This window comes from Parus major, chromosome 1 (genome assembly GCF_001522545.3).
Source record: "Parus major isolate Abel chromosome 1, Parus_major1.1, whole genome shotgun sequence".
Taxonomy (NCBI): domain Eukaryota; kingdom Metazoa; phylum Chordata; class Aves; order Passeriformes; family Paridae; genus Parus; species Parus major.
The window spans coordinates 89,232,908-89,258,804 of record NC_031768.1 but is presented as its reverse complement, the minus strand read 5'-3'; the positions used below and the strand labels follow the sequence as shown (position 1 = coordinate 89,258,804).

At 41.5% G+C, this 25,897-nt stretch overlaps 2 protein-coding genes across 3 annotated transcripts in view; one reads left to right on the top strand and one right to left on the bottom strand.

The window, feature by feature from the left end:
- Positions 1-280: 280 nt before the first annotated feature.
- RABL3 (RAB, member of RAS oncogene family like 3) lies at positions 281-15,433 on the bottom strand. The gene is made up of 8 exons (XM_015644329.3): positions 15,327-15,433; positions 15,050-15,141; positions 13,312-13,441; positions 10,536-10,650; positions 9,245-9,395; positions 8,536-8,607; positions 7,654-7,692; positions 281-5,054 (listed from the first exon to the last, which is right to left on the bottom strand). The coding sequence occupies exons 1-8, from the start codon at positions 15,370-15,372 to the stop codon at positions 4,989-4,991; spliced, it is 711 nt and encodes a 236-aa protein (XP_015499815.1). The 5' UTR covers positions 15,373-15,433; the 3' UTR covers positions 281-4,988.
- Positions 15,434-15,615: 182 nt separating this feature from the next.
- GTF2E1 (general transcription factor IIE subunit 1) overlaps positions 15,616-25,897 on the top strand; it is a 48,714-nt gene continuing 38,432 nt past the window's right edge. Inside the window, exons 1-3 of one of the 2 annotated variants that reach the window (XM_015641639.3) lie at positions 15,623-15,723; positions 16,394-16,577; positions 23,347-23,824. In XM_015641639.3, coding sequence (XP_015497125.1) covers positions 23,377-23,824 — 448 coding nt within the window. In that variant the 5' untranslated portion in view covers positions 15,623-15,723; positions 16,394-16,577; positions 23,347-23,376. Of the gene's footprint in view, positions 15,724-16,393; positions 16,578-23,346; positions 23,825-25,897 lie in introns of both variants that reach the window. The other variant, XM_015641629.1, reaches the window with a different exon arrangement.

The following is a 25,897-nucleotide window of genomic DNA, read 5'->3' as shown; positions in this document are numbered from 1 at the left end:
ACACACTGCTAAATGGGACAGGAGCTCTTTAGAGCAGCTGTCTTTGTCTATCTGATAGTGTACTACTTAGTACCAAGAGATTTAGTCTCTTTTTTGAACCTCTCATCACAATATAGCAAAATAAAGGAATAATGTTTTTATTTATTTTTTTTATCACTGCCAACAGCATTGTGTTAGAAAAGGCTTTTTTTAATACACATGTACTTTCCTGTAGAATGGCTCTTATGAAATATGTCCTTGTCGTTTTTCTGTGACTGTTTAGCAGGAGATGCCAGACAGGTTAATTATTATCATTTATTTGCTCAGGAAAGATCATAAAAGTTGTCTGCAGCAGAAAGCACATACTCCTTGCTGCCAAAAAGCAGATGCTGTATGAATAGAAGCTGGAGAAGACACCTGCTCACGTTGCTGTGATGCTTCTGCCTGCAAGCTAGAACCACCACTCTTAGAAGTCAGCAGAAAATTTATTCACACTGCTTTGTTCTGTCCCTCCCCACTCTGGTGCTAATTTTGGACAGCCACTGAATTTGCGATCTGACCTTTTATTCAGCAAGGGTAGGACAATCCATCAAACCCAAGTTACCACAGCAGAACAAGCCTCAGGAAGAGCAGATGGTATCAGAAAGAAAGATAAAAGCTCTGAGCATAGTCGTTTTCACAGCTACTGGGCATCCTTGTCCTTTAAACAATCTTTAACCCAAAGCCAGCAGTGCATTTCCACTGTGTAAACATTAACTTCCAGGTCAAAGGGAACATGGGTGTGCATGGGTTAATCACCCATTATTTCACTTCATGTTCCTCCTATTCAAAAATATGACTGAATTTTAAGTTGGTTTGCTCACACAGTCCAGACTTCATTTTGATCTAGTCAAGAAAGAGCATGTATCTTTCTTTATGAGCTTGTCTTGTGTTCAACATCTTTTTGAGAGAAGTCTGTGGTGGTGCAACGAGAACAAACTTCCCTGTGCAATTTCAGTAGGTATGGAACCAGCATTTCTGTGCACTGATAAGGCCAAGGGACACAAGCATCTGTACCTTGGTGATACAATGACAAAGCAAGAAAAAGAAAACACATTTCTGTATTGAATGGTATTTGCAGCAGGTGTTGGCAAAGCAGCTGAACTGCCAAAGTTAGATTTCACAGTCTCTCTGCTGCCATAGAGAGCTCTGAACATCTAAACCACCTTCCTTACAAGTATGCCAAGGACTTGTCCTCAAAGCTATGCTAAAGCACACCTTTCCCAAAGCAACTAATGCTACCCTGGAAAACCCTAAACATTGACAAATCTTTTTTTTTCCATTAACTGTTTCAGGCATCATCACTTTCATTGTTAGGGAGCTACATCTCATTTCAAGACCCATTTAGAGTCAGGTCCTGAATATTGCTGTTCATTGCAGCTTTGCCTGCACAACTGGAAATCCCTTATGCTGTTCACATGGCCACTGTTATTGACAGAGACTCTTCTTAATTTCTCCTTTTTGTCCTCATGTACCATAAAGAAATATATTTTCCACAATTACTGATCAGATGTCAGAATAAAAACAGTAGCACAAGTGGATAATAAATAATAATACTTTTGGCTACATGTCACAGGCTCTCACTAGGTGGGAGAGCTTTGCCATTAATACCTGAAATTAAAGACTGGAACTGATTTTATTTTTCTTCCCCTCTTCCACCTGATAACTATGTGATGTTTTTTTCCTAAAATCCCTGTGTGTCTGAGGACCTAACACAGAGTGCTGCAGCAAAGCACACCCTAAGGAAAGCTTTACTTCTGCACACTTCCTGGTAACTTGCCAGCCAGTGACAGGTTCATCAATAATGATAATGGCTTTTGGTCGAAGCAAACTAGTGCACTAAGCCACACACTTGCTCAACCCTACAAAGGAATCAAAGTAAACAGCATTCTCATAAGGAAAGTGAGACAGAAACATGACTTCTAACAAGAGGAGCTGACTAACAAAAGAAATAGAAGGATTAAGCTCCCTTTGCTGAAAAGCAGAAGCAGGTTTTCAATCAGTGAAAACTGTCACCTTGTTATCCACTGAGAAATGAGAACCCAAACCCTGACTTCACCATAGCTGACTGATACTGACTGCAGGCTACAACACAGCAGTTCATCTCTCATTTGTGACAAATGGAGCATATTGTAGCTGCCTCTGCAAATATAATCAATAATGAAAATTTGTATTAAGGTTCCACCCAAAATTCCATTACTGGATAGGTTTCACATGCTTAAAAAGCCAGTGGCATCCTTGCTAAATTTTCCATGTTAAAGACATACTCGTATTCATTCTGACTATCCCCCCCAGTCATCAAAGTGGTCATAGATCACCCAGAAAGCTCTGCCAAGCCCTTTAGGAACAGGGAGGGCTCATGGTTTATTTGCTCTACATCTCAACTGCGTGTGCATGGGAGGTCCAACTCATCTCACGTGTACCCACACGAGCCACCTTCACTGACACCTCTGGAACACAGCACCCGGGCACATATTTCAGCCTGGGAAATAACACAGAGACATGGAGTAGCTTGAATTTAAAGAGACTGGGTAATAAAATTTTGATGTGAAATGTGTGTGCATGTAATAGAAACCAGAGACAAACAGAACCAGAGATGAAAGAAAACAGAGAAACAGATTTTCAATGGTACAGCAAGAGAGAAGATGCATGGCAGAGACAAACAGAGAGGAAAACAGGAGAAAAGGGGAAACCAGAGAGCAGAGCATGAAGCACAAAGAGGAGTCTTTGTGAGTTCTTGTGATACAGAGGGGTCAGACAGATGGGGAAAATGGGGAAAGAGGGATAGTAATTGTGAGAAAGGGAGCTGGAGGAACAGAGAATGAGGTATAGGCAGACAGAGGCACGACAGACAAAAGGGTCACAGGGCATGGAAAGGGGGTGTGTGTGCAAAGAAAGGTAAAACACATAAAGCAAGTGTGACACAGAAAAGTTGTCTGGTGTCTGTCCCTGAAGGTGCAAGTGAACCATTTTTGGGCAGCTGAAACAGGTAAGGTGGAAAAGCAGCGTAACTAACTCCAGCTGCTCACATACTCTTGGTTCTGACAAGAAGCTGGAACTTCCTGCAAAGATAAATGTAATATCATCAACATGCACAACTCCACTACACATCACCTTGTCCTAAGAAGGAAAAAAATAAACCCAATTGTGGTTACCTGCTGAGATCTAAACAAATAACTTATTCTGGCTACTTTAAAACATGCAGACAGGTGAGCTGCAGCCAGGGATTTGGCCGCTCTAAAGATGCCACAGGGTGAAAGAGGAAACAGCACTACAGCTTGCTTGTTCTGCTCTGCAGTTCCTTAGGAACCTGAGGGAGCCCACACCTGGTTACCCTAAGACTGCACCTGATCTTGAGAAAACAATTCCAGCTTTCATTGTCAAAGGATCAGAGACAGACATTAGTGCTGTCACAAGCTGCACAGCTCAGACATACATTCTTTATTATATTTTGGTACCTTGTTTTTTCCGGTTGTAAAATACCTGTAAACTAACAACATATTTCACACAAGCATCTAAAAACTTACTGCATTCATGTCTACAAATGCTCTCAGACCTTTCTGGAAATGGCCTAAGGAAAAGCAAAGCATCTGTATTTTTAAAAAGTTTGACTGGTGCCCCCAGCTGTCACTTCTGTGCCTGATTAGTGGCAGTAGGCAGGTTTCCATTTACTTCCAAGCAGCTGCCAGAAGAGCTGCAGGCAGAGGTAATCCAGAGACTGCAGAACTCTGCTCCCTGTCAATTTCACACCGGCATTTTACTTTCTTCTATCCCCATTTATTATTAATCTCTATTTATATCTAACTCCAACTCTTACTTAGCCTTTGCCAGAGGCTTAACCATTAGAGGTGACTGTGAGGAAGGAGTGGAATGAATGTGCTATAAATCAGGCTTTTACCACTTCATGGAATTCTAGCAAGGTGAGAAACCGTGCAAAGCTTGGGTTATTTAGGAAAACAAGACCCTGTACAGGAGATCAGACTGGATCAGTCTCCTTTATTCTTAGTGCTAACTATGTAAAGGAAACATCTATATCACAGAACTCTCCTCCTAATCATGCTCAGTTCCTACTAAGCTTTATATACCTTCTAAATTTCTATCCATTCTAATTCAGAGGATGTTCTTACATTTCATGTTTTCTGAATCCACTAAGTCCTCAGTAGGACCATGTCACATTTGCTCCAAATAAGCACTGTATAAAAACATACTTTCTCCATCAGTTTTCAATGGATTGCCTTTTAATTTAATATAAAAAAAAGACCACAATCAATTATGAAAAGATTAACAGGAGAACCTGATCTACTTTGCTCTCTCCAAAGTAAACAATTTTAATTTAAGCAGCAGAACTAACACCAGTTGTTTTCTACTAATGATTTTCTTTTTAAGGCTTCAAATCTTTTTTTCATATCTTGCCTATTGCTTTTATCCCTTTTGAATAGGGATGAACAGTGTGCTCTAGGTGAAACAACACTCCATTCATTTAACGAAGGGATTCTATTATTTTCCAGACCACTCCTTGCCCATTTTTATGTTTTGCTCACTTTTTTTGGTCACTTTAATGCACATGAGAGTCCCACTCAGCATCATCCTTCCTTCAGAGGTAAAATGAATGCAAATCATTGCAAAGACTGTCCATAAGTTTTCCAAATGGAGTCGAGGATGTCACATATATGTGCTGTGTATGATGAAGTTTCCCACAGCAGTGTGAGAGGCATTCAACTTACTGCACACTTTCCCCAGAAGTTCCCATAGATCCAGATGGTCTGCAATCCTAAGAAATACTCTAGGCTCCAGATTAGGTTTTTGGAAAACCTTTCCCAAGTCTTTTCCAGCAAGAGAAGCTTCAGCAGGCTAGCCAGCTGTAATATCATTTTACTCTGTTTGACAGAAGCATTACTGTCCTTGAGCACCCAGTCAGAATGGGAATGTCATTAGGAACTCAGAGAAGTCATCTTGCACTTCTTCGGTGCTCAGTCATAATGAAGGCTCTTCAGTGTCCCTCCTCCAAACCTCTTCCTTTCAGAGAAGCCAGGAATCTAGAAGCAGGGAAGACAAGTTGTCATGTCAGAATCAGCAGGAGCTCCCTCTAGCCCACACTGTTACCAAGCCAACTGCAACATCTTCCACACCATCTCCAGAATCAGGGCCACAGTGCTTCAGCTGACTGCTAGAGGAGCACCACTAATTAAACACTGCACAACTTCACTACAGCTCATCTGTTCTGTGGGGCTCCTTAAAACTTTTTGGCACGGGAAATTGAAAGCATCAATCCTACCCCAGTTAATGACAGATTTCAAAGCCTGTATTTCTCCCCACATTCAAGTGCATACTAGAATTTTTCTTCAGTTCATTTTTAAAACTATAAAACAATAGAAACCAATCCCTATCAAAGAGCTGTTGAGGCTTTATGCCTTCAAACCCGGGCAGCAGCACTTCACAGGCAGCTGAAAATGCAGTTTTATCAATGGCTGAAAGCTTAAAGAAAACCACTGGGATAGAAATGGCTGCAATAATACAAAGGATTAGCAATCCTGCTTTTGCAGCCCATCTGCAGACACTGCTTACACAGTGACAATGGATGTTTACAAAGAAAATCAACTTGAAACCATCAGAAGCTCCTCTGGCTTTAACAGTAGTTCAGACAGATTTTCAATCCAGTGCATCTGTAAATCACCTAAAGAAAGTGATAGCTGTTTTCTAATACTGCATATCTACCCTACTGGCATCATAAAACTATTTGATTACAGGCCAGAGTAACTTTTACCTTACTCAGTACACACAAGCATTAACAGCAGACCCAGCAGACGCCCTCCCAAAAAAAATCCACACTTTCATAGGAAATACAGTCTATTAAAATGAAGGGAATCAACAAAGCCCTACAAATCATCCCAGAACATGGACATGGGTATGGATGGTATGGGACAAAAACATAATCTACAATTGACAGCAGACTGCAGAGGTTACACACTTCACTGGTAAAGAGAGAACTAAAAAGGTTTCCCAAAATAAAAGACCATTAAAAACTGCACAGATTAAATTTACTTGGGGTTTTCAGGCCCAAAACTCAAACAGATATGCAATGTATTCACTAAGGTACTGGTTTATTCATCTCTGAAAAGTAATCATCTCTAAGGATAAAATCAGGCAGATTTTGTACATAGGTTCACCTCATGAAAACTGCTTTGGGAATTTAAAGAGGAAAAATGCAATCATTATAAGTAAAAAGTACCTGAACACCATAGGTAAAAAGTTATCTGCTTTAGAATTTTTTACATCAAAGTCACTAATTAAGAGTAACAATTATTTATTTATCACAAATCTGATTGAAGTTGTAGCTATGAGCAATTTGAAACTTCTTATTCTTTTCGTCCTGAAGAAGTTTATAACATAAATACCTCAAAACATGAAAGATCATAGTGACCTATCATAGAAAACCCACAAACAAACTGGTAAGAGTAACATTAAGTTGATAACTTCAAAGGAGAACATTAAGAGGTTGTACTGAAGTCTCCATTTCCAATTTGGATTTTGCCTCTTTAAACATAACTATTTGCTATTAATAATTTGTTTTAAGCTTGTGAGCTCCTGTCAGGGCAGTAGACAGTCCAGCAGGCAGCAATCTTTGGCACACAGCCAAAAGGAATGTATAGTTAATCCCTGCTAGCCACTAAATAGGATCAAATAATAAAAATCCTACATCATGCATCAAAGACAACCAGCACACAAGCAGGTTTCTGCATTAAGGTATTATTCCCATGAAAGGGAAACCTCCTTTCAGTAGAATGCTGGGGGGAGAGGGGAAGACATCATGCAGAACCGAAAGAGGCAAAAGTGAATTTATTTTTAAAAGGCACTACAAAAGCGCTCAAAGAGAGGAAGCATTTTGTAATCTGTGACTACTTTCCCCCGCTCTCCCCAAGGGGCTTTCAGCACAGCTACCTCTAACAATGTACAGGTGTGACTGTACTTCAGAGATGCTTTTCATGGTAATTTGTAACACCTTTACATATGGTAAATGCAACTTCACTACTCCCTGCATGGTAGACTGCACATGGGGAGGTGGGGGACACAAAAGCTGAAGCGGCCTGCCCAAACCAGAAGTAATTTTGCTAGTACTTCCCCAACTGGCTGAAAACAGTTAATTCAGTCCTTTAGGAATGAATTACAAGCTGATACCATACTGCCATTTTCCTTGTGGCTCCACTGAGTCTCTGGAAACTACCTCTATAAAACATAAAATCTAGTTCCAGCTGTGCAAAAAAAAAAAAAAAAAAAGGCCTTTTCATTGACCTTCAGGATAGCATCTATGGCCTAAATCTGCAATCAAGCAGCCTGAAGCTGACAAAGCTGAAAGAAATAATATTTTCCCATTTTACCTCATTCTTCCAACTTCCACCATGTTAGCATACTTAAGTATTTCACTGCCAATCACCTTACAGACAAATACTTAAGTTGACACAAGTCAGCTGTTCTTCTCTTTAGCCTTACCAGCTGTGCTCCCACAGATATAAGAATTCAATTACCGGCACAGATTGTCATTTAGGTTGCATGAAGCTCATGTTTTAAAGAGGACTGTGTCAGCAGTTCACATTACACAGGCAGAAATGAAACAAAAGAGGAGGAAAAGTGACAAACCTGATTGCCATCTCTTAAGAAGTATCTCTTCTCTATGACCTGGGAACAACAGAGAATGATCTTAGCTTGCACAGCATATGCATAACCTCACATTGGATACCAACACTTCACACGTGAGCACTGAAACTCATGGCTAACTGGGACAAGGTCTGACCCCACATCTCTGCTCTGGGCCTACTGCTTTATTAGTGCAATGCTCTAGCACATACAGTAGTTGCCACCTGCAGCCATTCTTAAGACAAGCTGTCTAAGCTGCCCAATTATCCTCAACTTCAACACAGTTAATTTAGTTAGCCCTCCTGGGAAAAGGAGGTGATGGTTTGTGTGTCTCCTGCTTCAGAGTTAGTTACTGGCATTCCCTCTCTGCAGGGATAGTGGTTCCTACTACTGCACAGTAGCCCCACTATGCTATCTTTGCCCAGGGCAGGTTTAAAACAGAATTCCTTCTCTCATTTGCACAGTGGACCTTAACGGTCTCCTTATCAGTAAGGGAAAGTAATATTCTTAAGTAATTTCTTAATTCCTAATGGCTGCTTTAACTAGGATCAGCAGAGCTAACCAGTCTTGTATGTCTCCACATTACTACCTCAGAACACTGCAACCCCTCTGGCCTGCCAGACAACTTCAAAAGAATAAGCAAAGTGTCTTTGCACATTTGTGAGCTCTTTTTCACTGCTCTACACAGATCAGGATCTATATCTTCAAGCAGATCAGCTACCTCCTATAGGGTTCCAAAGGCAGATCAATCTCTGGCCTCCTCATACCTGACTTGAACCAACTCAGAGAGTAGCATGTGAAAGCAGCAGCTTAAACTGTTGTTCATGCTCAAATCCCAGACAGCACTGATGCACAGGATAATAAAACATCACTTCATTGACTTACCTTATCAAAAAACCTGCTTAGTTTGACAGCATTGGATGAACCTGCAGCCAGGTAACGAGGATTGGTGCAGTCCTAGAACACCCAAAATACAACAATTAACCAAGCACAAGGAAATCAGTGCAAGGAATCCAAACACAAGGAAATACCCTTTCCCCTGACACACACCATCAGCGAGGGAAAACAATGGATCTGCTGATTTCTGCTCCACAGACACTTCAGAGAAAAGACTAACTCTTCTGTGAATCAGCTGCAGAATTCCAAGCAACCCCCCATATGTCCCACATTTCCTTCTACCACCAGTTATACAGTCAGGCAGTGATTTGTACAGGCTACACCTGAGACTGGGAGTGTGTATACAAACATTCACACAGCACATGTATATTTTTACACTCATAGATCTATATGAAGTCATCTTCATGTTTCATTCAAAGACAGTCTATGTCAGAGCTATGAACAAGAAAAAGAAAATTTAACTCCCAACCAATAATTCTAAGCTTAAGTGACCTTTTCTAATACCCATTACATCTCCCTGTAGTGAAACAAAGATACTGTTTCATTGAGCAAGGGGTACAACCAGCCAAAATGTGAATGACTGGCACTATCAGAAAAATCTCCAAAAGACAAATTTTTATTACAACATCTTTACTTACTAAAAATTGGACCCACTACCATATGAAAGACAAACAACAGTGATGATAAGGATACTAACCAAATTTATCTCTTCAGCATTGAAATCCTCAGCCAAGAATGCTGTTCTGGTCAAAACTTCATTCCTCTTAGTTTCTGGGATCTGATCCAGTTTTGTTCCTATTACCAGCAGTGGGATCTGGTTATCACTAAACTGTTCACGGTCATAGTCACTGATGAGGGAAACAAATACAATCCTGAGTGAGGCAATGGCCATGTAAGTGGGCACAAGTACAACATCACCTCCCCTGTGCCCCTCAAAAAACAGTAATTTATTTATTAATGGCCCATTTATCTAAGTTAAAATGGGCAATACCTTTAAATTAAGGAAGGGCTTCTGCATCTAAGTCACTACAGAGGAATCCAAGCTTCAGTCATTCTCCTTAGCTAGGATAATCACTTGTCTGTCACTTTTACCTAAGCCAAGCTTTCTAGCAAGTAATTTTACAACCAACAGCAACAACCTGAGCAAGGAATTACTAGTGGCTGAATAGCTGTCCTTGATAGAAGTTAAATTTTTGAAAATTAGAACGATTGTGAAGAACCTGCCTGTGGAGACACTGGAAAATTTTGCAGTTTATACCATGCAAATCCTCTTTCCTATCTCCTATGTTTCTACAGAAAGACCTGTGTACCAGAACAGGGAGATGAACAATTTATATTCTTCCCACAAGAAGCTACTCCTCGTTATTGTATTCCTGCTCATGTGTGAGGTTTAGCAATGATTTTAAAACCTCCTTGACTAGATGGATGACAGGAGCACAGAGGTACAGGAGGAAATCCTTGACAAGGTGTTGGAGAGCTAACTACAAACATGATGTTTAAGCAGAGTTTTTTAAGCTCTTGTAGTTAGCCACACACCTAAAATAATTCCCCCATCACCCAAACCAAAAATGTATGAACTTCCTCAGTCTTGGTGCATGGAGAGAATGCCTCTTTGCCCAGACACATCATCCCATGACATTTCCTGTACAATGGCATCTCTCAGTACAGGCAGAGAAAACTTGAGATAACAGAGACTGGACCCACTTTCACAGAGGCCTCAGACAAATAAAGGATGTAGTAAACATCTTTTCCCTTAAAGCAAGGTCTCTGCCACCCAGTTTGGGAATCTGGTGTCAGAATCACCTGATTGGCAGTATAAAAGAAAAAGAACAATCAACTTTATTTGATATTCCCCATTTCTTTCTTTCTTCCAAATCTAACCCCATCTACTTTCCTGTGGAGACCAAGTAGCCTTAGAGATAAACAAAGATTTCTACAACTGCTTGGAATTACCGTGTCTGAGCTCTGCACATATGTTTTTGACTCACCCATTTGTCACAAGAACTCCTGTTGGAGCAACATCTCTGTTGAGTGCTTCCAAAGACCAGCGATACAAATTCTGGGATGATTTCTTGTTGGTCAAGTCATGCACTAAAATTATCCCTAGAGTGAAAGACAAGACAGCAAGGTGCCATTTAAAGATACATATTCTCTTTGTTACCTTACCAAAATGACACCTGCAGGTTCCCAGATATCTGAGAATGAAGTAAGGGATGTATAACCAATTCAGTTACAGTGAGTAAGTAAGGTTGAAAATATCAGGATGCAACAGTATTTTTAAAGCTGCTTATCAAGAATTGGCTAAGAGCTAAGAAAAACTCACATGAAAGCAGGAAACAAACAACCACCTCAGAGTTTAATCTGCAAAAGGCTCACAGGCATTCACTGATTCTGTCTACTTCTCGTGATACTGAACTTCTATATTACTGTAGCAGAAAATTTATCCTTTCTCTGGTAAACCTAATTATTTTTTGTCAAACCATCTATAAAGTCTAAAGGCTTTTTCTTTGTTTTAAAAGAGTTCAGAGAGAACTATTGCTTTCAAGAATTAATGCTACACATTTGGGGAGGTATCCGAAGGGGAAATAGAGACTGATAAAATTTCATAGGCCACTAAATGGCTGGTAGAAGCATGAATTAATAAGATTTATTGTACTTAAGATTAGGTTTCTAGCATTTTTCATTACCATGAGCCTTCAAAATATAAATTCTGAGAGAGAGTCAAGCTTCCTAGCTGTGCTATTAACAGACACCCACTTCTGATAACCACGGTTCCTAACTCAATTACCAACTCCTGCTAGCAAATTTCTTCTATTTATTCACACCTTCTGCAAAATGTGGAATGTTCCCACTTCCTCCAGACTTCAAACTACCACCAATTCAAGAACAAAATGGAATGATACCCCTTATCTGCACCAGGATTCATTCTCAAAACACTTCACAGCCTATAGGTAGAAAAAACTGACTAATTTAGTCTTTCACCTTAACTCCCAGAGGTGCCACCCACTGTACACACTATAAACAACCCACATTTCCACAATACCCCACATGACCGTGCACAGACTCTGCCATGAGAGCTCCCAGCATATCACAGCTATATCCCTATTTCAAAGCATTTATCTGACTTACAGTATAAAAAGGCAACTCTGCTGGGTGTCCACCCCCAGTTTAGAGAGAAAATGCCTGATACAATGTAACTTGGCCTACAGCAACAGATCCAGAGGCACTGCTGCACAACCTGTGAGAAACACTCTCCACCTCCACACACTGTCCCTCATTTATGTCTTTGATTGGTCAGTTTCCTTATCTGCTTCACGTAAAAACTCCACAGTTAATTACACCAGCAGAAAGACTGCAACATCTAAAAAGAGCAGGCAATGACCAATGACTACTCAAGGAAATGCTCCTCCCACAACAAGGTGTGTAAGCCAAAGCCTTACTGCCCAGTCACTGTCCTCAGCTGTAACAGTCCCCACACCAGGTGGAGAGTCAGCAAGAAGATCTGCGGATAATCCAAAACCAAACTGTACCCAGCCTTGTCAACAACCTGGCAGCCTGCACAGCTGCTGCCACAACCAAACACTAACTCGTTTTCAGAGCACTGAAAGCCCAGAAAGCACAAGCAGTCAGGCAGAAGGAATGCATTCATCTTCTCTTCTTAAATTAGGTCAAGCAGAGGCAATTTGTGAGACAAGCTCTAATGGAGAAATTAATCTAATGAAAGAAACAAGACCCAAGGTTAACTACCAAAGTCAACACTCTTCATATGTGAGCTGTCTAATTAGTATCTTTTGGGCAGTGGAGATAAATAACTCTATTTTAATGTCATCAATTATAATTCAGATGCACAAGCCCAAGATTTCATTTCCTAATGGGCTGTTCTAAGGTATTTCCAAGTCTGACCCACACTTTCTGGCACACTGTAGATTTGGTATCAAAAAGAAATCAATTTTTTTTCATATACCAAAAAGGCTTGCTTTGAGGGCACAACTCAACTCAAGTCTTATATATGATTAACAGTATAAGGAAGAGGCATCTGATACACATCTATTTTTAGTGAACTATCCTGAGATGATGAAAAGTAACAATTGAAATACTGCACTGTTATGTTTATAATCACTTATTTGCTCTTGTTAAAGACACAGATGAATTACCAGGCCTTTAAGACAGTATCTCAAGAGAAGGCACAAAATACTACTTTCTACATATGCAGCAAGTTGCAAGATTCAACTCTTAAAAACAAGTTGGTAAGCTAAATGAGCAGAGGCAAGATGGTTATCAGCATATGGCAATTTCATGTGAGACAGCTCAAATTTGCCAGGGTAGGAACAGGGTAACTATCAAAGTTCATAAAAATTTAAGTAATCATTTCTCTGCTGTAAGTTTTACAACTGAACAGACAAGAAAATATAAATAATAATAAAAAAAAATCTTAAAAAAAAGAAATCATATTTCTGCAGTATATCAGACCTGGAAAGGTGAAGGCAACCACTGCATCCTCAAAGCCTCCCTGCTGTGTCAGCTGCACAAGACTGAAGGGAAAAGCTGGTAGAGCTCATCTGCAGAGGTTTACTTCAAATACATGCCATTCACAACTGAATCCATAAAATTCTGCCTATGAATGGTACCAGGTTTTTTCCTGTAGAAATCAGGAAGGAGAACAATGTAGCCCTCAGCCAGGCTGCCTGGAACTCTGCCCCAGAACCAAGAGACAGCTTCTAACAGAAACAGAAGTAAAAGCATATTTACACCAAGCAAACTTACCATTCAGCAAATTATAGAACACTGCTCGTGTGCTTTTCACACTGGTGGCACTGCCCACGGAACCTCCAACATCCCACAGCTCAATGTAATAGGTCTTCTCTTCTGGAGTTCCTTCTTTGTAGTCATGGATCTGACAAAAAATTCACATCATACATAACCACAGCACATGTCACAGGAGCTCATCCACATGACACACTTTCAGTTGGAAGGATTGTTGCACTTGGATAGAAATTTGGAAGTTCTCATGCTGACACTGCTTCAAACCTCTCAAGTGAAGAGAGATGGAATGAGTCAAGCAGCAGCCACTGGACAGCAGCCACAGATGAAGACCACCATCTCATGTGAGATGAAGTCTGGTGAGTACACAGGGAGCATCCTTTGCTTCTCAGTATTAACAAACAAAACATCTCATGATGTGCTTGGACACAGCATTTTGCTAAAGAAAATGGAATAATTAAGGTCTTTACCTCCTACAGTTGTTAAAACCCACATGGCAGCACTGCAAGAATATTAACACAGGTGACAGACCTGGATTCCAGCTGACCACATCTTTTTCCTACCCAAATTCTGACATCTCAACTGAATTAATCAACAACTTCTGCCCTCAGATCTCCTGAGTACTTTTGCTCCACAATCAAACAGGACTGCCATGCTCCTCTCCTCAGATTTTGGAAATACATTCCTAACCTAGGGCAATGCATTTCAAGGAGAATGCAGCAAAGAGTGATGAAGGAAAAAAGCATTTATCAATGTCCCATGAGGACTGTAGACTGGGCCAAAGAACTGCTGGAGGAACATCCTCATTCTTCCCACAGCAAGTCCTGCAGCAAGCAGTCAGGAGGAGAAGCAACACCATGGTCACAATTGTCACCAAAAACCAGGAAATAAACACTCTAACCCAGTTAGGTTAAAAAATCAACACTAATTTATTCAGCACTGAGGTACATGAGTAGCACCTCACCAAATGTGTACATCGGTCACCAAAATTTACAACTACTTCCACATTTTGGTAAACAATGGAATTAGTGTTTACTGGTTTACAAGTTATGCAGTTCTCTCCATTAATTAGTATTCTATCTTCTATTAGTTATTGATTTCTCTCTTCTCATGCTAACTAGCCCCCATTTTCACCCTTTTTGTTATTTTTTTCCCATATAGGGAGAGTCTTATTGTCTTTGTTAGTTTCTTCTTCAGCTCTGCTTTCTGTAACATGCCTTTGTGGTTTATAAATTCGGCATCCCTGGTGTCCAGGTCTCAACAATAAATTTCTCTTTTTAGTTTCTTCATCTAAGAGCACTGAAAAATGTCAGGCCCTAAATTTTAATTTGTTTTTCTCACACATGAATATCACCCAGAGCTTTCCTGTGCTCCCACAACCTAAACAAGCAAACTGTTTTTCCCCACTGTGTTTGACTGACAACTTGGCTGTTCCTTGGCTGTTTCTCAAGGAACTGGCCACCTTGTGACTTGTAACATGCCAGTGGCCACTGCAGCCACGAAAGTGGCTACGAGTGACAAATACTTTGTCTGATTGTGACAACCTTGCAAAGTCAAAACTTGCTTACACAAGTGCTTGGCTCGCATTTGATGCTACTTGCATCAGAAGATTAAGCCCTGAGCAAAACGCATGATCAAAGTACACCTCTTTTTAGGGCATTAAGTAATTAAAATAAAAAGTCAAGGCCCTTCCCTTACACGTCAGGCTCAGGGCCACCAAGAGGCCGTGCACGTCACCTACTCGCACATCCACGGAGCAGCCCACTGTCCAGGACGGGTTTCCCAGCACCTGGTTGTGGCACAAGAGATGAACGAGCGACGATTTTCCGACACCTGCAAAGCGCACAGAGAGAGAACAACTCCTGTGAGGCGGTGCCAGGGTTACAGGTGGCGAGGCCGGGAGCAGCACTGAGTGAACGCGGGCGGTCCCGGCCCCTCAGGGGGTAACGGGGAGGGAGGCGAGGAGCAGATCCCCAAGGAACGATCCCGGGACAGACGGCCTGGGGACACAGACTCACCGGAGTCACCCAACACCAGCACCTTGACCCTGTCCAGAGCCGCCATCTTTACCCAGCCTAGCAACAACACCCGGCCACCGGGGTGCCCGCCAATCGCGGCGCGTGTTCTTGCTTCTTCTCTAAGCCTATTGGCTGGCTGCTCCAGAGGCCGGCGCGGCTCTCACTTCTGATTGGCTTATCCCCGTGAGGGCGGGAAGGCGCTGTTCTGTCCGAGCAGGCGATTGGCTCTCTTCCCCGTCGCTCGGGCGGCGCGCGGCGCGCGGGAAGGGAGGGGGCGGTGCAGCGCGGCGCACGCGCTGCCAGCGCCGCTGACGGCAGAGGCGCGCGCGGCGGTGACGCTGTGGCGGAGCCGCTGGAAGCGCCGCCCGGAGCCGGGAAGAGCTGGAAGCGGCGCCAGGTCAGTGCCGGCCCCGGGGAGCGGGGTGGTGCCTGCGGCCCGCGGAGGCCCCCGGCCCGGCGCTTGGGTGCCACAGAGCGGCCCCCGGGGCCCGTGCTCCCCTCACGTTGTGCCCGTCTGGGCCTCTTCCTCGCCTTGGCTCCTTCCCACCGTTTGCCGTTCCTCCTGCGGTGTTTGTTGAGGATTCTTTGTTTTGATATGTCTTCTTTTTTTTTTTTATTATTTTTTTTTTTAGAGGTACTGCTGACCTCCTCTTGTCCTACAGAAACCTACACAGTTCGATGTTTAAACCTCAACACATAAAAGTGGGTAGGGAATGGGAAGCTGTGCCGACGGCACAGGGATTCTCCCCCCTGACTGGCGTTAAAGCTTAGCCTGCTATTATAGTCCGGGAGGTCTGTGTGGTTTGGAATTTGAAAGGAGATGCAGGGTTATGGGCATCTGAGGGGGAGCTGACTGGCAAAGCGAGCTCATTCCTGTTTGCCAGGTTGGAGCCAACCAGCCAGCGGTGTAACCATTCAGTTTTCCAGGTCAGCGGGGTGAGGTTTGTGGGGTTTTTTTTTCTTCTTCTCTTTGGTTGTTTTATGGTTTGTTTTTTTTTTTTAAAATTTTTTTTTTGTTGTTTTTTTGCTTGTTTGTGTTTTGTGTATTACATTTCTTCTGGCCTCAGGAGCGTGCTGGTTCCCTGAGAAGCAGGCAAACATCACATCTCTTAGTGGCACTGAACTGTTGTTAAACGGGTCCAGCTGTCAGGCTTATGCCCTTCCAAGCGGCTCAGAATGAACAAGGGAGATCAGCATTCTGAAAAGGGAGTTCAGCTGTGCACAGCTAAGGTGCATTTTCATGAAGACCAGGTAGCTTAATATTTTTCATCCACCAAAGGTGGAGTTTTTCTTTCATGTTTCCCAGTGCAGGGGCATCCTCTTTTATGTGCTGGTTCTGTTGCTTATCAGAGTTCACCACCAGCTCATTAAACTGTTAAAAAACATAGCAAAAACTAAAAAAAATATTTTTCTACCTTTAAGTGATCGGTTTGGTGCAAGGAATGGTGTTGAGAGGGCAGAGCCATGCGCCTGGGAGAGGTGCACGTGCCTTTCTGGCAGGAATGAGGCTTGATGGGAATTACATTCCTGCCTTCCACTTCCTGTGACATACAGCTCACTTTCTCACAGGATGCTTTAGGGGATTCTTCTAAACAAGAAACTATGTCAATTAAAGCTAATCTGGTGTTTTGTTACTTAGATTTTTTTGTTTCTTTATTGCTAATATCCATGGTATAAACCCCCTTGCTTGCACTCAGTGCACTAAAACTGTACTGGATTCAATACTTCCATAATTTTTCGTTGTCTTTCTGCAATTTCCAAAAGGCAATACTGCTCACATCATTTATCATGATGAAAAGTGTGGAGTTCCAGCTCTTAATAAATCCATAATGTGAAAAGCAATTACTGCTTTTTTTTTTCTTAACCCCAGCATTCCTTTCTACATTTCTGATAAGCCCACTGTGCTTTGGTGTAATCATGACTTCCTAGGCTTGATATGTGAGAGAAATGATCTTGCTTTCTTCCCTTTAAACAAACCCCTAAAACCTTACAACTACATTATGTGGAGGCCAATGCTCACATGCCTCCAATATAACACATATTCTCCTGGTAGGTTTCAAGAGGTTCTGGTATCCATAATTAAAATTTTCTAGTGGCTCACATTACAGTTAGGTCAATTTTGCCACCGTGTGGGGAAAGCTCCCCATCCTCATCTACATCCTTGGCCATGCATTCTTTTCTCTGTTTTGTGTTGGCTCTAGTCTGGTAAAATAAATTATTAAATTCTTGAACTTTTCTCCTTTGCCCTCTCTGGAATGTCCCACTTCTTTATTTTGGCATGTTAGTTTTTCACTTTTTATCAACTTGATTCACATTGCTATAGTGAATAGTGAACTGCCAGAATTAGGACAGAAGGGTGGGGCTTGTGGCTAAAGGCAAGGAAGGAGAATAAAGACTTCCTTAGTTGGGGAAGGTGCAATTTGACTTAAGATGTAACAGGAAATTTCATCCACTTGTGTAAGTGAACACAGGCGGTCCTTTAATTTCCTGACACCTTGCTATTGTTTATGCTGGTTTAAGATTATAAAAGTGATTGAGGATTACATCCTGAGCTTGCATTGTTCAATTTCTGCCTGGTGTGGTCCTTATTACATCTGGCTCAGTGTGTTTTTACTTGTGGAATTAGGGGAAAACGCCCTCATTTTAGCCAGGCCCCTCAGCCTTTCTGTGTGCAGCTGCAGCACAGCTTCTCATCCTGAGTGATGAAAACCCTTTGAATACCTGTGGCCTCCTGGTCTCAGTTTATGGAAAGCCAACAAAGAAGATGGGATTTTAGTGAGAGCAGATTGTTCTTTTCTGCCCTCATGCTTCAAGACAGGTCTTGCAATGAAAATACACTTTTTCTCATCAAGATGTAGTGCCGAAGGAAGGCTGAGCAGCAGTGTTCATGAACTCTTCAGGGAATGAAACTCAGTAAGCTCTTGATAAAATGTCAGAAGATGATTTTGCAATTGATGTGGGATAAAGGCAGTTCTGGGCTCACTACAGAGAAATGCAAGCAGAAACAGGACTTGAAAGTGGAAGATTCTGTGCCCTTTTCTGGAAGGGATGAGTAGTGTCTGGGGTTACGTTGTACAGACATAGAAAATTGTGATGGCTTCTTTTCTCACTAGTTCTGAAATTTATGCCTTCCCTTCCTGCTCTCAGGAATTGAGGATTGCTTCTCTTAGCTTAACCTCATTAGAGTGAGAGACTACAAAACTGGGACCTGGTGTTTGCAAGCAGTGACAGCTGGAGCAGGGTATGGCATGCACTGGCTCCAAGGGAAGCCTGTTGAACTCACCACATTTATGGGTGAGGGAATTCTCTTCTTATAACCTGATTTTGATTTCACCCGAAGAAACTATGTCAGTGTTAACGGTGTGTCTGATAACCTAGGTTCACAGTCAAACCTGCAGCTCCCAAGTTTTCCTCCAAAAGAGATCTGGGGTGTTACAAATGCTTTGTATAGCCATATGAGTATGAAGAGCAGTCTACTTCGTTTTTTAAGATTCTGCTTTTGAAGATCCATTAAATTTTCTGGGTAAAATTAATATAAGTCTCAAAAGTTACATGTTGAAACAGGATGATCTACATTTGCAGTATTGGATAAAAGTTCTATTAATACAATAAGTGATGTAGGTTTTCATATTTTCTAGTACTATGTTCATCTACATTGTGGCTTCTAGGTTATCACCCTTCTAGCACTTTTTGTCTCAGTTTTAGTGAGGAAGAGCAGGAATAAAATCAGATCTAACTTCATTAGCACAAATAGCTCTAACACTCTTAGAACTCACTGAAATTGAAACCTCTTGAAATTGTTGTATGTGGTGAAGAAGGGTTCAAGTTGCTTTGATGTTGCATCAGAATAGTCCTGGAAATGGGGGTGTTTGCTCAGTTCAGTTTCTGGGTTTTGTGTGGTCTTTCATCCTATCATACTGAAGGGTTTTTTTCAAGTCACTTGTTCTCCCCTGACATTCTTTCAGGCATCTCTGGTTACGCTGAAGGCCTCATACATTTTATGCAACCTTAGGTTCAGTCTTGGAGAAGGTACCCTGATTTTCTTCACCCTGCAGATCTGATTATGTTGTGTAACTGTAGGTCTCTTTTTCCAATGTTGCCTTTTATAGACACATCAATATTAATTCTTTCAATTACAGCAATTTTAAAAACCTAACAGATGTGTATTTAGGTTTGCTGTCCTACTGTGTTAACACAGACAGGTCTGCTTTCCTCCTGTACCCATAATACGGGATTGTATTAACGTAATTACCCAGAACAATTTCCCCACCAACTGTCTCTTTTAATAAAGTCCTTGTTTAAATTTGGAAGTTCTTCTTTTGGCTGTTTCTGAATATGATGCTGTCCATTGTGCCTTATTATTGATGCTGTAGGTGCTTACTGGCACAGCTGAGTATCTTGGCCATTATATTTTTTTTTCACCTGAAAATATTCCTTGATGTTCATAAATTATTAAGGTCAGTTCAGGCATTATTATGAAACAGATGCATGTCCATTAAAACCTTGTTAAAAGGTGTTACTATATTTCTTTGCACATGTAATTAATTCAGGTTTGACTTACTGCTTCAGAGGAAGGTGAAATCATTGCTAAAGGATGCAGTGGTAAACTCCCCTGTGTTTGAATTTTGTGAGCTGAATCAGTGTCTTTTTTGCCTGGTGAAAGATGGTAAGAATTTGCAGTTTAGGGACTAAAAGCCTTGGATTCTTCATGGACCAGACATCAGCTTGGCCTGGTGAGATCTGGCAGTGGTATGCATTTGCTTTTTTTTTAATTTTTTTTTAATTTTTTTTTTCCCCCTCAAAGATGGCACTAGTTAGTTGTTTGTTTCACTCAAAGACCGTCTTCTGCAGGATTTAGTGTGTTAATCCACTTTTTGAAATGGAGGATAACAGGAAGGAATGGATTCTGATGTTTTCAGCATGCTTGTATTTCCATATATCCCCACCTGGAAGAAAACAATATCACAGTCAAAGTGCCCTCTGTTGCCTGAGGACATAAAAGATTTGGACATCACTCAAAAATTGCCAGCAGAGTAGAAGAAAATGTGTTAAAACTCCTCGTCCCACTAGATGAAAAATAATATTTTCTAGTGATTGACACTAAGAAATATTATTAAATCTCTGACTGTTGCTGGAAACTCTTGGAGTTGATTTTATTTATTGGTTTCTTGTAGTCTCTGTTTAAGCTGTTTGAGTGCATTATTCAGGAAATTGTACTTTAAACCTGTTTTGAAAGTGTCTGTGGAAATCTGCAGCTGTCTTATCAATGCAGAGAAAGTGCTTTCCATCAGCTCTCAGGTGAGGTGTCCAGAGTGAGATGTGCTTATTTAAAAGCACTTTTCTCTTTTTTTGTAATTCGACTGATGTCTGAAGGTCACTGTGCCCCTGCGAATTGCATCACCAAGTTTTTCTGCAAGGAAGTTTTAGGGAAAGTGGTTTGTTAGGAGAGAGGATTGCCTGCTCTTCGGATCAGCACTTAACTTTTGACTTTAAAAATTTGACTTTTTAACTCTCCTGGGGTGCCAGGTTTTATTTAAAATTGATCTTTACATTTATTCTTTACTGTGCTTTAACTCTGAATAAGATTCAATCAATTTGAATAAATCAAGGATTCCCTCCAGCTTCTGCATTGACATTGTTTTGTAGTGTCAGTATATTCCTGACAGATACAGTCAAAACCAAGATTTATCTTTAAGTACTGAAAGACTGAAAAAATACCAACAGAATGATGTTGATCTTTATAGACAATATCCTGTGACAGTATTTAGATTTGGTCTGACTTAGAGATTCCAAAATACTATATGGCTAACTCTTGATGGGGCATCATTTATTGCTAACACTTTTACCTTCAATGCAAAGCTCTGTAAAGCTCTCCTTTGTGTGAGATAAATCACTGTGTCTCTGGCATGCAAGAGAAAGCTGGCTGACTCTAGAAGTACTTGTTTCATGGTTAATTTGTGATGTGATAGATGTGTTTTAATTTAATTTCCTTAAGGGGAAGCTGTAGCTGGACATCCAGGCATTGTTTGCTGTGAGCTGTTCTCAGCCTGCACACCAGCAGTCAACAAATGTCATTCAGTTAATTTCAGTTTGAGCACTGTGAATACCATTTGGCCCTAAGTCAGAGGAAAAGAAAAGCTGGAGCAGAGAAGTGTTTTAAAAGAAAAACACAGAGGTGGTGTTTTTCCTATCCAACAGGCAGGAAAGACAGGATAATGTTGATTTACTTACTGTGAAGCTTCACATTCCACAGTCTAATTGCTTTGAAGTTGTTCCGCCCATAACCCTTGAGAGGAACATCTCTCCTCAGTGGCAGCAGAGGGTAGGGGTGGAAGAGGAGTAAAGCCTAAGTGGGAAATACTACACTTTTTTGAAAGTACACTGTTTCTCATAAGAAAAAAAAATCCAAGGAGGCTACTGTGATAAAAGATCAGAGATTTTGGAGAAGTCTTAGCTGATGTGGAGTCAGCAGCTGCTTCGTTACAATACAGATTTGATGATCTCAGAGGGTTGTCTTAGTGTGGGGAGTGGACAAAAATTGTGTAATGGTGTTTGTTAAGAGGCCTATCACAGGTTTTATGATAGTAATGAATAAAGAGGATACTCATCCAGATCCGCTCTTCTGCTGTCACTTTTTGCTTTATTTGATCACCTTGAATACTGGGGAGATGTATATACAGAGTGTGCGACATCTGAGGGAAGTGAAAATTGAGATTGGCAGAGTTTTGCAATTTAATGTTTCAGTTCACATGTAAAAATTGCATAGCAATGATGAAAAAAAAACCCAAAATTAGGGTGAGGTGGGTTTTCTTCAGTGGAAGGAACCTTTTGCTTAAGAAATGGTTACTCGTGTCCTAAACTAGCAAAGAAAACACATACTGAAAAAGTTAATTCAGAGTGTTATTTGATGTTAGCTGGGAGCACAATCTTCTGAATAGGTATTTCAAAAGCATCTCTAATACTTCTTTCTTCCCTTGAATTACTGCTGTTGTCTGTGAGCTAAATCTGGTGACAATGTGAGGAATTCCTTGCATATGATCTTACATATGTTGCCATGTATGTCACAGAAGCTTTTAATAGTCACAAACCATTTGTGCCACTTGATGTTATGGTGAAGAAAAGTGAAGTGAAAATGGAGTACTTAGAAATTATTGTCTTGTCACAGACAGCCTGGTAAGTGGTGGTAAGTAACTCAAAGGTTACTTCATGGAACACTTTTTCTTTAAACACATCATCACTTCATGTTGGGTATGTCTTGATTTTTGCTTCATTTATAATGCTGTATTTTTAATGGGCTTTTAAGGCCTGAATGTAGGACTAAATGAAAGTTCAGTCCTTTGTAAGGACCCATTTGCTTTTATAAGAACAAGGCTGAAGCAGTTTGTGGTGCAGGAGTTGGTAGTGCTAATGTTTTTCATGCTGCAGATAGTTGAATGAGGTCTGTCTATGGGCAAGTATCTGTTCTCATGGTGCAGCTGGGAGCTTTTGCATGAATGCATACCAGCGTGTACAGAAAGCTGTCCTCATAGTGCATCTCTGCCCAGGAATGGCTGGGGTGTTAAACCAGGCAGGGCTGCTTACAATGGGACAAGTGATGTCTGCTGAGGCCTTCAGACTTCACTCTTGGGCTGTCTTAGGACCTTTCCTGCTGTAGCCATATTCTGCTTTTCCCAATTTACAAGTCTCAGCTATCCCAAAGCTGTCTCCTGGAGCTCAGCTTCAAGACAGCTTTCTTACTCTAGCTGTGTTGGCTGTGGCTGAATGCAAATGAAATCTGCTGTATGTTTTGGTACTCATTTTTTGTGTGCTTTTAAAAAAATGTTTCACATCATTTTGCTTTCAATGAGAGATATAATTTCCTATTTCTGTAGCATTATTGATACCTAAGGAGACAGTACAAGGCTTAGGAAAGGGAAGTGGAAAACACCCCATCCTTTTCTTACCTCTAAGTAAGAGAAATAAGAACTTTGGAAGTTAGAAGACTAGCTTAGAACCCATCTGCCTTTTTTTTTTGTTGCAGTATACATGAAGCTCACAATCTGAACCTGCTATGACTGACCCAGACGTCCTCACTGAGGTCCCAGCAGCTCTCAAACGCCTTGCCAAATATGTGGTGCGTGGCTTTTATGGCATTGAACATGCTTTGGCTCTGGACATCCTCATCAGGAACCCCTGTGTGAAGGAGGAGGACATGCTGGAGCTCCTGAAGTTCGACAGGAAGCAGCTGAGGGCTGTCCTCAACACCCTCAAGGGTGACAAGTTCATCAAATGCAGGATGAGGGTTGAGACAGCTCCTGATGGCAAAACCACGCGCCATAACTATTACTTCATCAACTACCGCCTGCTTGTCAACGTGGTCAAGTACAAGCTGGACCACATGCGCCGTAGGATTGAGACGGACGAGAGAGACTCCACCAACCGCGCCTCTTTTAAATGCCCCATCTGCTTCAGCACTTTCACAGATTTGGAGGCCAACCAGCTGTTTGACCCCAGGACAGGTAAGGATACAGCTAACAGAGTGCTCTTGCTGCCTCTAAGTGCTGGACTTAAAGGAGACAGAGCCTTAGGAAAATTCTCCTTGAGTTTGGCCAGAGCTAGAAGGCACTCTGTTTCTGCAGGTGGTAAATGTTTGAGCAAAATACAAACGTAGTGAATACAGACTTACACAGACTGTACAGACTAATAGCAGCCTTGATGAAATGCTTTTGAGTGGCAAGCAGTAGAGAAATGGGAATCTTACTGAAGTTACACTCAAGGGTGAATAAGGCAGTCTGTCCTGTTGGAAGCTGATGGCTTTTCAGTATAACCTGGTCTTGCCAGTAAACTATAAGACTTCCATGTAGTTTGCAGAGAGGGCATATGTAGAGTTGGTTTTAGTTGGTCATGCAAGCAGTGAGTTGTTACTGTTTAATGTTCTCTGGCCTAGTGTGTTATACTCCACAACCTGGTTTCCTGGTGCAAGGCAGTCTCACGAAAGTTGAAAGAAATTAATTACAGACTGGTCTGTGGTTGGGAGTAAACAAGATTCTTATTCATGTAGAAATCTCAGTGGATAGTGCATATCTGTCTCATGCATATGAAATGAGAGTCTTTCTTGGGTGTCATTGTCTAGTTTGTGCTTCTGTGCCAGGGAATAAAAGGAAGAACACCTACACCTGGTGAGATTCTGTTTTGCTAGTCTAATCTGGGATTATTTTGGGGGGAAGGCAGGGAGGTCAGGTGTTACTTTACTTTTTAATTTTTTCCTTTTGAATTCTCTGTCCTGATTTTACTTTTTCAGAAAAGCAAGAGGACAAAAGTCAGGAGAGCTCTTGGATACATTGAAGTATGATGTTCTGTGTCAGTTAACGTCATGAGAATCTGTAAATTTGACTGTTTAGCAACACTGAAGCTTTTAATCTAGGGTTACTGATGTTGAATCTGCCAAGTGCAAACACCCAAGAAATGTTCATCAGCGTATCATTTTCCCTTTTCCTGCCTCCAAAGTAAAACTGTGAAACTCCTTTTACTCGAGCAACCATGAAGATGTTACTTAGCACTAGAGAAGCAGAATCCACTAAGTCAAGTGACAGTTGTTGATGAAATCCAGCACATCTCACTGTGTAGAAATTGCTTCCTTGTGGAGCACCAAAGCAGCAGCGCCAGCATGGAATTTCTGTGCTCACCACTGAGTGCAAACTCTACATGCCCTCCACAGTTAATGATCATCTGTGGTGGCTACAGTTGTGTGTTGGGCTGAAGGGAAATGGTGCTTTTGCAGTTTGCTTTGGTAAGGAGAGAGTAGAGAATCTGTGCAGAGAACACATACACTGGGGAATGTGAGACACTGATCCCAAGGGGACGTGTAGCATTTAGCAAAGGCCTGTGGCTACTGCCTCCCAGCCTCTGGGCAATGAGTTCTGAGAGCAAAGAACTGCCTGTCAAGGAGGTGCTGAAAATAATAATGCTGGGATTTGGCTTTGATACCGAGGCCTATGTTCCAGGAACTGGTAAGGTCAACCAAGGGTCTGCCTGCAGTACAGGCACTGGCTGTGTCCACAATGTGAAATCATTCACCAGCACATGGAGTGTTTTATGTTCTGATGGAGGAAAAGGCTGAGTACTGTTTTCTTAGCAATTCCCAGGAGTTCTGTCAGCATTTGTGCAAATAACAAGATTGTCAGTTTACTTCCACTTACTTTCAGTCTGAACATACCTGCCTAGAATTCATGTATATTCTGTTTCTCAACTTATTTTTAAGTCAATGGTAGCTTCATCTAGATAATGCACAATGATACTGTTGTCTATCTGCTTTATATTGCAGTGAAATCTGTTTGCATGCTTCTTGCTGCTCTGGAATTCTGTAATAGAAAAGACCTGAGAGACCCCTAGGTCTTTCACAGAAGAAGCTCATGAGGTCAAGACATGCAGAGAGACAAGGTTTATTAGACAGTGGAGAGCCATCCTTTTCCAAGAATGTCTTTAGCTCCTGTCAGTGCTAAAGATAAACCTCTCCCACTCATGGAAAGTTGTGGCAGTACAACTGCTGAAGGGTAGCTTAAAGCCACGTAGCTTCAGTCACAGCTGACCTG

Coding starts and splice junctions, on each gene's coding strand:
- RABL3 (XM_015644329.3), bottom strand. CDS start 15,372: ATGGCGGCTCTGGACAGGGTCAAGGTGCTGGTGTTGGGTGACTCCG. Junction 13,442..15,049: donor GCTGCTCCGTGGATGTGCGA/GTAGGTGACGTG, acceptor ATTTTTTGTCAG/ATCCATGACTACAAAGAAGG. Junction 5,055..7,653: donor TCTTAAGAGATGGCAATCAG/GTTTGTCACTTT, acceptor CCCTGCTTCTAG/ATTCCTGGCTTCTCTGAAAG.